This window comes from Saccostrea cucullata, unplaced genomic scaffold, assembly GCF_032062105.1.
Source record: "Saccostrea cucullata isolate Sc308-1 unplaced genomic scaffold, CSIRO_AGI_Scuc_v1 ctg405, whole genome shotgun sequence".
Taxonomy (NCBI): Eukaryota; Metazoa; Mollusca; class Bivalvia; order Ostreida; family Ostreidae; genus Saccostrea; species Saccostrea cuccullata.
The window spans coordinates 195921-208237 of record NW_026930562.1 but is presented as its reverse complement, the minus strand read 5'-3'; the positions used below and the strand labels follow the sequence as shown (position 1 = coordinate 208237).

Genomic DNA, 12317 nt, shown 5'->3' with positions numbered 1-12317 from the left:
TGAAATGATATTTCAGCGGTAACAGTATTAGCAGACCTTATAAAGTACAGGCAATGTACATAACAAAATACAAAATGCTACTCAAAACCAAAAAATGAAGAAATAAATTAGTTAATAAAACAAAAAATGAAAAAAAGTGAGAAAGGCTAACACCGGTAACTAACTTTTTAATAGTAACAAATAATTTAATATAACAACTGATTTATAAAAATGGCAAAAAATGACATTGCTGATGAAGTACATGACAGTTGACATTCTTTATACTAATAATATAATGCACATGATACACATGTCATTTGGCATTCTTCATAGTGATAATATACAAAAGACGCCTGCATCTTCTGGCAACTTTCTCTCACATCGTCATATATTCAACAGTTCCAGTCCCTAGTGATCAGGAGTTAAGAATGATACAGAGGTAAGAAATGGTGATACTTAATGTTTATTTTCTTAATAACGAAGTGAATGAAATAAATTCTAGAGAGAACAGGCTCATGAACAATATTGTTATTCCTCAATGGCTTTTATCATTTTTGTTGTAGATTCAATTGAAATGAGTGAACAAGGTGCTGGATTTGTCATACATATTCTTTTAAGACTCATTTCAATTCATTCAAGAAACATGGACATTAAGATCGCTAAACTTGTGAACAAGAGGGATAGAGAGGAAGTGACGACACCGGAGCCGTCCGTGCCGTCACTGACAGACAGGACAATCTGAGGGTCATACAGGACTGATGACGTAAAGTTTGGAAACCGGAAGACGAACATTTGTTGACTGCCACGTGCATCAAGTTTGGGGTACCCTTCTGCCATGTTTGTGTAGTTTCCTCCATCAATTCGTATCTGTCAAAAAGAAAGATATATTGTACAAATGACTATGAAAAAGGTATCAAACATAACATTTCAGACATACATGTGTAGTGAATAAGAGTAAAAGTCGGTAGGCCTACATGATTTCCTTAATGTTATTACCTTTCTGGATAGAAGAACTGCAGCGCCTCCACCCAAGTCATATTCTTCGCCATCTGTCCTCTTGTTCTTCATTCTCTTCAGTCCAGTGCTTTTGCCTTTGATTGAAATGGTAAAATCTATTGCCCTCCCAACTTCATTTGTGTTGCCAGCTCTACATGTGACCCCATTAGATCCACAGAATTTCCAATTGTCTATTCTAATGTTGAACTTCACTGATCCTGAAGCCACTTTGGTGGTTTCTCCATCTACATCGATTTCCCCAGCCCTCGTAAATATGTAAACCTGCACTGTAAGTTTGGCATCAACAGAAACAATGTCGGCAGTAAAGTTTAATCTTTTTGCCGATAGACCCATATATGTAACGTCCTCCGTTTGGGAGAACTGGAAGTCAAGACTTGCAAAGGTATTAAAGCTGTGTTTCATTGCACCACTTGTTCCGACAGCTGTCCCGGCGCTGTTCACTTCCTTCAGTTCATCAAATGTCACCTGCACTTTGTTGGCATCTTGGTTGGGGTCGCTACCTTGTCCAATTGTCATTTTCCCGGACCTTCCTAGAATCCTGGTTGTAATCTGGGCAGCAGAAATAGTTTCATCTGATGGGGGAGTCTCGGTGGTGCTTCCCTCCAGTGTATCATTTCCCTCCAAGTTCAACTGAGGGTCATAAAACACAGAGGAGTTGAATTTCTTAAATCTGAACACAAAAAACTGGCTTGATCCTCTCACTAGAGTTTTGGGGAATCCTTCTGGCAGATCATCGTAATTTGAACTGTTATCGTATCGGGCCTGAAAAAGTGGTCAAGGAGAATTTGCATTAAAATTTCATTTGAACTGATAATCTGTCATGAAAATATAACTTTAAAATTATATGAATTTGTACTCTCTTTTAAATAATTTTCAAACGTAGAAAATAAATTTCAAAATCCATAAGAATTTGTCTAAATAAAGTGTTCAAAATGAATATATATATTTTTTTTTTGCATAGTTCTTTTCATCATCTAAACCTTTTCTCACCAAACTATAAAAGAAACATAAGAATACAGAAGTGTTATATTAATTCGTCAGCCCTACCTTTCCTGAGAGTACAACAGACGCCTCCCCGCCCAAGTCGAATTCCTGGGCGTTGGTTCTCTTTTTCCCACCTTGCTTTTTGCTGGCCGATTTCTTGCCTTTTATTGATATTGTAAAATCAATGAATTCCCCTTCATTCAGTGTTTGCCCCTGTCTGCATTCCTCTCCATTGGTTCCACAAAATGTCCAATTTTCAATGATGATGTTAAACTTTAATGTCCCTTTAGATACTTGAGTGACCTCATCACTTTGCGTGATATTTCCCTCTTCACTAAACAGGTAAATTTGAACAGTTAGCGTGGCTCCAACTGACGCTAGGCTAGCAACAAAGTCAAGTCTTTTGGCGGTCAGATTCTGGTAAACGTCGTCTGTAATGTCAGAGACCGTAAATTTCTGGCTGGCGAACGTGTTGAAGCTGTGTTTGACACGCCCTGATGTACCAATAGCTTTTCCATCTTTATCTGTCTCTTGTATGGCATCGAAAGTCACTTTGATGCCATTGGGGTCTTCCGCTGGGTTTCTGGTCCTTCCCATGAGAATCTTCCCGGATTGTCCCAAAACTCGAACATAGACCCCTTCCTCTGATAACTCAGAGCCAGATTCATCTGAAGTATTTGTGGGAACAGTAGGACTCGACTCAGTTGTCGAGGAAAAATCCGAAGACTCGGTGGTAGAGGACAACACGTGTGAAACAGTTAGCACTAAAATCAGTCCCAGTCCTCTAAGGATGTCCATGATTAACCTCTCTGCACTATGCGATCGTCTGAGTCTTTATTTGGTTTCTCCTCTTTATATACGTTATACGTGTTCTCTTCCGGGCTGATGACTGTTCAGGTCATTCGAGTATGACTTAAACAACATGACGCCTTTAAAATTAGAAATCAACAATACCCGATATAAAATTATACCCTGATCTCTAACATTCACGGTATGTGTATAAAATAAAGGCAAATCTGAATGCAGTTTTGAATTATTACATGCATGTTTCATCATAAAGTACGTAAATTGTTGATATATTATTGACATTGCATGCACTTAGTAACTAGAGGAGGGGGTTCCAATTTTGTCCAGTCATAACATTTTACTGTTGAAAATGTTCATTGAGGCCGGTTATACCCTACACCCGTCCTTTTTTGGTTTAATTTTCAGTAATAAAGTCAGTTTGTCCCTTCGTAGTGCACAGTATTTTTAACGGATTCTTGCACCCTAACTCTTAAGAAATGCGATTTTCAACTGTGGAAACTTAACCCCTTCCCCATTTTTTCAAAGACTTGTTTGGGGTAAAATGGCAAATATTTTGTGCATCCCCTTCGAAAACGTTACTAGTTACGGACCTGCATTGACGTGTTTAAGTCACCAGGTACTTTTTTGTTGCTTTTTCCTCTTTGTGATAACATCTGAATCACAACAAGATGACTGTGAGTACAACAGGTGATGTCGCGGAAGGATTTGTTTTGTATAATTATCTATCTTGAAAAAAAGACAATGAGTAAAATAAAGATAATTTTAAATGATGAAAAGATAGAAAATCAATTTAGAGCCAGACGATAACAATATCAATAAATCGCCCTACTGCAGCATGTATTTATTGACAAATGGTCTACTAGTATTTATCGCCATGGCTTCATACTTCTAATGAGAATATAACGATCTATCTACTATTCGTTGTCAGTTGTTTGACAATGGTTTTTTCGTTGACAGTAAGGAGAAAGTGAAAGAAAAAAGTCAAATAAGAATTCGGACAAAATGGGATTGAAATTAAATTTGAGAGGTACTATAGTAAACAGATATAAACGTAATAGGGAATCTCCATTCCTTCTCTATTAATGTTATCAGATTCCTATGGTGGCATATTTCTGCCCCCTACATACAAGATAAATTATGTAGACATGCAACATATTTATGTTAAAATGCAAGTTAATTATGTTGACATGAAAGTTATCAATCTTATATAAAAATATAATTTCTATATAGTTAATTTTACTTACTAACGCCCGTATCTGACATTGTAGATGCAAGATGCAACATAATTATGTCAACATGCGATTTATTTATGTCAACATGCAATATAATTATGTCAACATGCAACTTATTTATGTCAACATGCAAGATAATGATGTCAACATGCAAGATATTTATATCAACATGCAACTTATTATGTCAACATGCGAGATATTTATGTCAACATGCGGGTTAATTATGTTAACATGCAAGTTAATTATGTCAACATGCGACTTATTTATTTCAGCATGCTACTTATTTATGTCAACATGCAAGATAATAAGTTGCATATCAACATATATATTTTGCATGTCAATATAATTATCTTGCATGTTGACATAAAATAAGTCACATGTCTATATAATTATGTTGCATCTGGCATCTACGATGTCAGATACGGACGATAGTAAGTAAATTTAACCATATTTAAATTATATTTTCTTATAAGATTGGTAATTTGCATGTCAACATAACTAAATGCATGTTGACATAAATATGTTGCATGTCTACATAATTTATCTTACATGTAGGGGGCAGAAATATGCCACCATAGATTCCAGTGTACGTGTAATTTTGACAAAACCCCAACCTCCGTTTAAGAAAGGGTTATATATATGTGACACTTAATTTGGTAGTCATGTATTACTTCCTGTTTATTGGCGTACCGAGGCCTGAATATTAAAGTACCAAGGCCTAGTTATTCAATTTTAACACAACCGTTTGAGATCATATGATCTAATTCATATTTCCTTCAAGATATTTTTCTTACAGACCTAAGAATTAAAGACCTAATAGTTTTTAAAATACGCCCTTTTACGTCGTTTTTTATGCTCAGTTTCGATTACTATATATCAATATAGAGTAAACAAGTTTACAAAACGTGGGCGCTGATCGAGGTAGTTTGTTGTCACGTTTTTATTAAATGCTCAACATCACATTTTCTTACGAGGAAAACAGATTGAATATCTTGAATGCGTGATTACAATTACATAAAGATTTGACAAAGTCTGAAATACTCTCGACTTTTGTGCAAAATCAATGCATGGATTCAGGTATTCTGTAAGTTATAAAGTATTTTAGGACGAAATAACATCAAGCCACATTTTTATGAATGTAATTTTAAAAATAAAGTTCATAATCAAGACAACAACATCACAGTGTCCATATTGTCTTGAAGCTTTTCAAAGTGTCGAATGACACTCACATAACGTCTGCGAATTGATTTTTTGTAATGATTAGCTATTTAAGTTAAACAATAAAAGACATGGGTGAACAAAAAATAATCATCACTGCATTCTGAAATTTTCACTACTCTTTAGTACATATAATATGAATTACAAAAATTTTAAAAAGATATATGATAAATAAACAAATTGTGATATTTTATGTTATGTACGCGCACGGTGTTGGTGTTATAACGTCAAAGTCAAAAATTACAATTGTTAAATGTATAGTATAAAACAATTCACTATATGAAAACTATATATCATTCGGTTGATAATGGTATACTTAATGCATTTTAACAAAAATATTGTTAAAATAACTCCATTTATTAAATATGTTAACTTGACAATTTCATCAATTACGTCAAAAACGCATGTAGACCGGTAACAGGAGCGACGCACATGCAATGACAAAATTTTGATAACTTCCATAAAACAAACAATACAAACATAAAATTTGGCAGAAAAATTCAAAATATGATGTTATTGATGTAAATTCTTACAATTGTGTTGTCGTTTAATCCGTATGTTGTGAATGTGTTGCTTAAATTGCAAGACAGAGATGTATATAAGCGTTAACCGAAGAAATATGGAATGAACATGAAATGCCTTTGATTACTTAGAACATGAGCTAAATCTATTTTGAAATTAGATCGCAATAATTCATTTTGTGTGTTAAGAACTATATTTTAGAATAGACTGATATTTTGTGTTGATATATATGCTGGAATTCCTGATATTAAGTCGATTTATTGTGCGAATGTTGAATGAGATGGTGTGTCACAAAAGTTCGGAAGTTCAGTATCACAAAGTTTTTAAAATCAGTACTTGACTTAATACTTATATATTCTCCTTGGGGAGCATTATTTTTTACCACACCGCGCCAACGGACTCTTGGGCTATGCTTTTTAGTTAGGTCCAGGTAAAACCTGCCTATTTTTGCCTATATATCTATCAAAAACTCCAGGTTTGCCTTGATACACTCCTCTTTATTCTGGGTTCCAATCCAGAGCCTGTTTTGTGATGTTGTTTGAGGGTTTGCGTAAAGTGTGGTCTATCCATTCCATTTTCTCTTTCTTATGTCAATACATATGGGATTTTGGTTGGTTTTCTCCCATAGGATGTTGTTTGATATGATATCAGGCCATCTGATGTTAAGGATATGGCGGAGGCATTTATTTGTGAAAGACTGCAGTTAGTTATTTATTGTTTTTGTTACCTTCCATATCTCGGAACCATTTAAAAAGAACTGCATTAACATTTGTGTTAAAAATCCTATTTTGTTGTTGATGGAGAGTGCTTTAAAAATTTGTATTTTAAAATATGTCTTGTATTTTGTGTTGATATATATACCACAGTCCTTGTTTACGATACTCCACAGATAAGTAAATATGTCGGTTTCTTTGATGTTCTCCCCATTTAACTCGGTTGCTATCTCTTGTTTTTTGTTGATTCTCATCACCTCTGTCTTTTTGGTGTTTATTTTAAGGCCAGTTTTTTGAGTATGCCAATCAAAGTTTTTAAACATCTTGTACTTACAAGACTTCACATTGAAAATCCAGGTTATCAAGCTGTTTGCTCCTTGGAGGGTTCCCCAACCACACCGCGCCATCGGTTTTTACTCTGTTTTTATTTTATTATTATTATTATTATTATTATTATATTATTTTTCTTCTTCCTGGTAAAATCTTTTCCTCTTTTGTAAACTCACATTTGATTAAGGTGAAACCTTTTTAGGGTCACAGGTTTGCCTTTGCGGAACGAAGGTCATTTTGCGCGCACCCTCCACGTGAAATTACCAATATAATGAATATAGCCCTAACTTTTTCAATTTTTTATGAAATGCTTTGAAACTCATAATATAAGGATATATTTGTATCATAGTAAAGTGTGGCCTATCCAACATGCACCACTTTCTCTCTGATGTCAATACATATCTTTCTTGATTTTTGATAAAATCCTTTGAAATTTTATATGATATCAGCCATATATAAGAATTAACATGAAAGCATGTGCATATACGTGGCCTTGCAAGAGTGCGCACGTGCAACACGTGAAATGACCAATGTAATAGATATAGCCATAACTTTTTATTTTTTGTTTTTGAAACTCTTATAAGAATATATTAGAAGTATATCAAGACATGAAAATAGCTATCTAATGCATTTGTATGTTGGCTGAAACTAAAGTCTTAATATCTTTCTTGTTTTTGACAAAATCCTTTGAAATTTTGAATATGGTCATACACTATTAAGGTCTACAGCATTATATATAAGAATTTTCATGAAAGCATGCGCATGCACGTGTGCTGCAATCTGATTGGCTGAAACTTTAAATGCCTTTAACTTTCTGGATTCTCAGCAAAATGGAATAAAATTTAGAATTTTTTGTTGATTCCTACATTATGCTTTTTGAATGCAAGGACAGTTTTTTGCACGTGCGTGCGCAAAATACGCAAAATGACCAATATATTTGAAAAACGGTAACACTGATATTTTTATGATTTTTTTTTATTGATTCTCACGATATTTAGATATTTTAGTTGTTTAGACAACATGCATCTTGTGCATGCTTGTGCGAGACATATAGTTGATAACACTGTAGCCTTCATAATTCTTATATGAAATCCTTCAGTACTCTGCAAAAAAAAAGTCCAGGTTCACAAAAGCTGTTTGGTGAAGGTCCACTGACAATTAGCACTAGTTGCCCTTTATTGTTTCCTGCATGATCCAGTCAATGACTATCAGGAATATGGTTGTTTAGAGGATGCAGCCTTGCCTCACTCCTGTGTCCATATTAAAAGGATCTGTGAGCTTCCCATTATAAATGATGTGACATGTTGCCTGATGACACTTATAAGCTTTGATGGTATTCCATAATGCTGCATCAATGTCCAGATGGTTGTCCTATCCACGCTGTCAAAGGCTTTCTCAAAATCCACGAAGATTGAGTCAAGGGGAGACTGCCAATCAATGGATTGTTCGACGATTATATGAAGTGTGGCAATATGATGTGTGCATGATCTGTCCTGGTGGAACTCTCACTGCTTGCTCTGATCTTAGTTTCTTGTCCAATGCTCCTTTCTTTCTTTCCAAGATTACTCTTGTTAGGGTCTTACTGGCAATGGATAAAAGCATTATACCTTCCAATATCCACACTGCGACAGGTCCCCTTTCTTGGGTTGTTTAACCAGGTATCCTGTTTTCCACTCATCTGGTACTTTCTCCTTTTCCCATATCTTTTGCAGAAGTGGTTGTAGCATTTCTGCTGACTTTGTTGGAATAGCTTTGAATGCCTAGGGGGAGACCATCTGGACCAGCTGTCTTTCCATTTTTCAGTGTTTTTATAGCCTTGGTGATTTCTATTATAGATGGTGGTCCTGCATTGATGTGAAGTTCTTCTTTCATTGGTGGTATACTTGCAAGATTGGGTGGTGGTGGTCGATTTTGAACTTCCTTAAAGTGTTCTACCCACCTAGCTCCTTGTCCTACATCGCTAGTGATAATGTTTCCTTGTTTGTCCCTTACTGGGGTGTTGGTGTTCACATTTCTTCCAGAGAGTGTTCTTGTTATTTCATAGAAATTTTTCATGCTGTTCTGTCTGGCTGCTTTCTCTGCCTCTTCAGTCATGTCATGTCATGGAGGAACTGTCTCTTGTCCTTCCTAGCACTCCTTTTGACTTGTTTGTTGGCTTCTCTATATTCTGTTCTCAGTTTCTCGTTTTGCTGAGTATTTTGACACTGGTTGTTTTTTGTGTTTTTTTTGCTTCAAATCTGTCCTTTGTTTTACGTTTTCCCATGATCCTACTGCATGTCTTCCACTCTTTGAACTCCCTCGTTTTTTGTTTTTTTGTTTGTTTTTTTTTTTTGTTTTTTTTTTTTTTTTTCCTAGGATTTCACTGCATGCACTTTTCCAAGTGTGTTGGAGCTTTACCCAGTGATCTTCTATGGTTGCCTCTGTCAGACACTCTAGTGCTTCAAAATTGTTGTTTATTGCAATGTTGAACTTCTCTCTCTTCTCTTTGTTTTTTAAGAAACTGGATGTTGAACTTGTAGTGCGGTGTGTTTCATTTGTCTTTGAATGCTTTGAGTTTCATCCTTAGCGTGGCTGTAACAAGTTGGTGATCTGAGGCTGCATCTGCTCCTCGTCTTGTCCTGACATCTGGCATACTTCTTCTCCACTTACTCATGATGGTGATATTATCTATTTGATTTCCTGTTTTTCCATCTGGTGAATTCCAGGTTGTTTTGTGTATCTCCGTGTGTGGAAAGATGGTACCTCCTATAACTACATCATTGAAAGTGCAGAAATCTGTAAAAACAAAAAAAAATTTAAAAAGTTCTCCATTTTCATTTAAGTTACCTGATATTTAAAGTCATTTTTTTGCCATGATGATTTTTGTGTTTCTATCTACCACCTTTGCATTAAAATTCAAATCAAAAAATTTTATATCTTCTTTTGGTGCACAGTCTTGAATATGAACTTTTTGACTGAAATTTGTGTCTAAAAAAATTAAATTTTTGCAACATATTCCCTACACATTTTTATAATTAAAGCATGAAACAAAATGAACTCTAAGTTTGTACTAAAAAAAGATATGATATGAAATGGTTTTGAATGTATCTCAATTAAATAAAAAGCAGGTATATTTTAAATGCAATATCAAACAAGTTTTGTAATTTCTACCGTATTGTTTATTACATGCGGCAAATTATGCACATATTTTTACTCCCGCATTATGCATGCAAAATTGCAGAGAATTTATCTACATGTATATACTTATATGAACTTTTTTGATAACATTGAAAAAACTAATTTTTATTTTTCCTTCATCATAACACATTTCACTAAAAAAACAGCTTTGTGTGCAATCAGGATGGAAAAAATAGGAATCCAAAGTTATCAGTACTGTTATAGTTCAAAATGGAAAAACTGATCATTAACGGTCGCAAACCTAGCTTCCGCCACAAAATATAGCGGAGCCGGTAATTCTACTTGAATGGAATTTCATTGAATATAGTAAATTTGCATTAACGGTCAGATTTAATGTTAAATTAAAAAATGATTATTCCCATTTTATAAATAAAGGACCATGCATTTTGTTTTTGTTTACGTCTTATTTTGTTGAATTTTGTTTACATGAAATATATATACAAAAAAAGCATTGTGTTATATATATATAGCTCTATTATGACGTCACAATGAAAAAGCTTTCACGCTCGTTAATGTGTTTTTAACTGCTTCAAACATCAGTGCATTAGCCAATAAAAACGTGTTTTACAAAACAATTGCATTAGAATCAATTTTTGTCTTACGTCACGTAAAATAACGTCATTTTGACGTTACCGAAATTGACACCAACACCGTGCTTAACGTCATATGCCTCGATACATTCTATACACTTTTATTACTGAACATCTTTCCGAAAAAAGTTAAAATTAGTCAAGAGTCATACAACAATTAAACATGATCTAGATACCACAATCCATTAGGAGTTGTACAGCTTAGTGGTTAGCATGTCGCATGCAAGTCTCACAGGAAAATGATCCTCGAGATTTATATTGTTAGGGTTCTAAACATTATTTTTTAAATAACAAGAACAACTTTTGCAGAGAAAAAATTTCTCAAAAAAAAAATTGTGTATCAATAATTTGTTTTACATATTTCAATAATGAGAACTTTATTCTAAACGAATCTGAAGTCATAGGCATTCTTCAAGCCATGTTCACTCGTCTCCTTTCTTTATTATTAATTTTCTTTTTTTAATTTCAAAATATAATTTCAAAAGATATTCAGGTGCTTTGGAATTGTTAATCGTTTAGAAATTTGAATTGATGGCTGTTCAGATCGTGTATAGTCATTGTATGAGATTATATAACTGCAAATGCTCGATATTATATGTTTGATTACATTAGGTAGTTAGAAATTTAGAAATGAGGAAGAAAACAAAAGGAAGGACACAGAGGGAAATATTCTTTATATACGAATACGTGACATCTCCAGCCAATTTTGTTTTTTGTTACAGTCAATCATTTGATAATATAAACAGGAACTATCCTCCATTGACAACAATTAATTATGATTATACATATGAAGGAGAAGTATTCCAAGTACAACCGTTATATACCGGGCAATGGGTGATTGACTTTAAATACATAACCTCACTACGTTAAGGACTTCCATCATGTAAAGAGGATGTGATTAGAGAAGCACTTTGTTTCTATGTCATTGCCTCCTTTTCGGTGTATGTTTGTGTCAGTTAGGAAAGAAATGGAGATGATCAGGCACGGAGTATCGGTAGGGTGCTGTGACCCCCCATCCCCACCCCTCACCAATTTTCCCCAAGCATTATTTTTTTTCCATGGAAAATGTTTATTAAAAGACTAGTCCCTCCCCTCGCCTTGTAACAGTATAGGCAATCAGGATATTGTGGTAATGTATGAATAAATTTGGTTATGAAAAAGTTGGAACTTAATAACACCCACCCTCACGACATATGATTTTCTTTTTTTAGAATTATCTTCTTTTTTTTAAGCATTTCAAACTCACATGCCTTGCATAACACCCATTTGCAACCAACAAAGGGTTGATTGAAGCAACTGATAAAAATAATTATTTTACATATTATGGGAAATCTGCCTCGTAAGCATACCTCGACCGACCGAAGCCTCCCTAATAACATTGACTCTTTTATTGTTTTAGAGGGTTTGAAATTGAAAAATATCATTCGACAATTAATGTATTTATTTGTTTTTATGAAGAATGTTAAGCATGCGTTTGTAATTTGAAACTATTTTGTTTTATTGGGCATGTTATGTTTAATTATATGTACGTTACTTTTAATATTTTATTTTAATGACTGTCCAAATTTTGAGGGTTAGTAAATAAATGTTTTGTTCAGGGTACGTTGCAGGCACGAAGGGAGGATCCAAATACCGATAGTACATTGCATTATTGAAGTTTTTTATTGACCCCCCCCCCCCAACTTTTTGTTGTATCATAGTTTGTTCATTGCAATTTGTTAATGTGCGGACTAAAAAAAATATATCAT

General features: G+C 34.3%; 1 protein-coding gene across 1 annotated transcript; it reads right to left on the bottom strand.

Annotated features, from left to right (window-relative positions):
• Positions 1-264: 264 nt before the first annotated feature.
• Positions 265-2855, bottom strand: LOC134229105 (uncharacterized). Its single transcript, XM_062710824.1, has 3 exons — positions 2044-2855; positions 976-1758; positions 265-846 (listed from the first exon to the last, which is right to left on the bottom strand). Exons 1-3 carry the CDS (start codon positions 2776-2778, stop codon positions 610-612), a joined length of 1755 nt encoding a protein of 584 aa, XP_062566808.1. The 5' UTR covers positions 2779-2855; the 3' UTR covers positions 265-609.
• Between the last annotated feature and the right edge of the window lie 9462 nt (positions 2856-12317).

Bases quoted from the DNA above. Each gene is read 5' to 3' on its own strand.
- LOC134229105 (XM_062710824.1), bottom strand. From the start codon at position 2,778: ATGGACATCCTTAGAGGACTGGGACTGATTTTAGTGCTAACTGTTTCA. The intron at 1,759-2,043 runs GTAGGGCTGACG...CCACTTTTTCAG, and splicing joins CTGTTGTACTCTCAGGAAAG to GCCCGATACGATAACAGTTC. The intron at 847-975 runs GTAATAACATTA...TCTTTTTGACAG, and splicing joins CAGTTCTTCTATCCAGAAAG to ATACGAATTGATGGAGGAAA.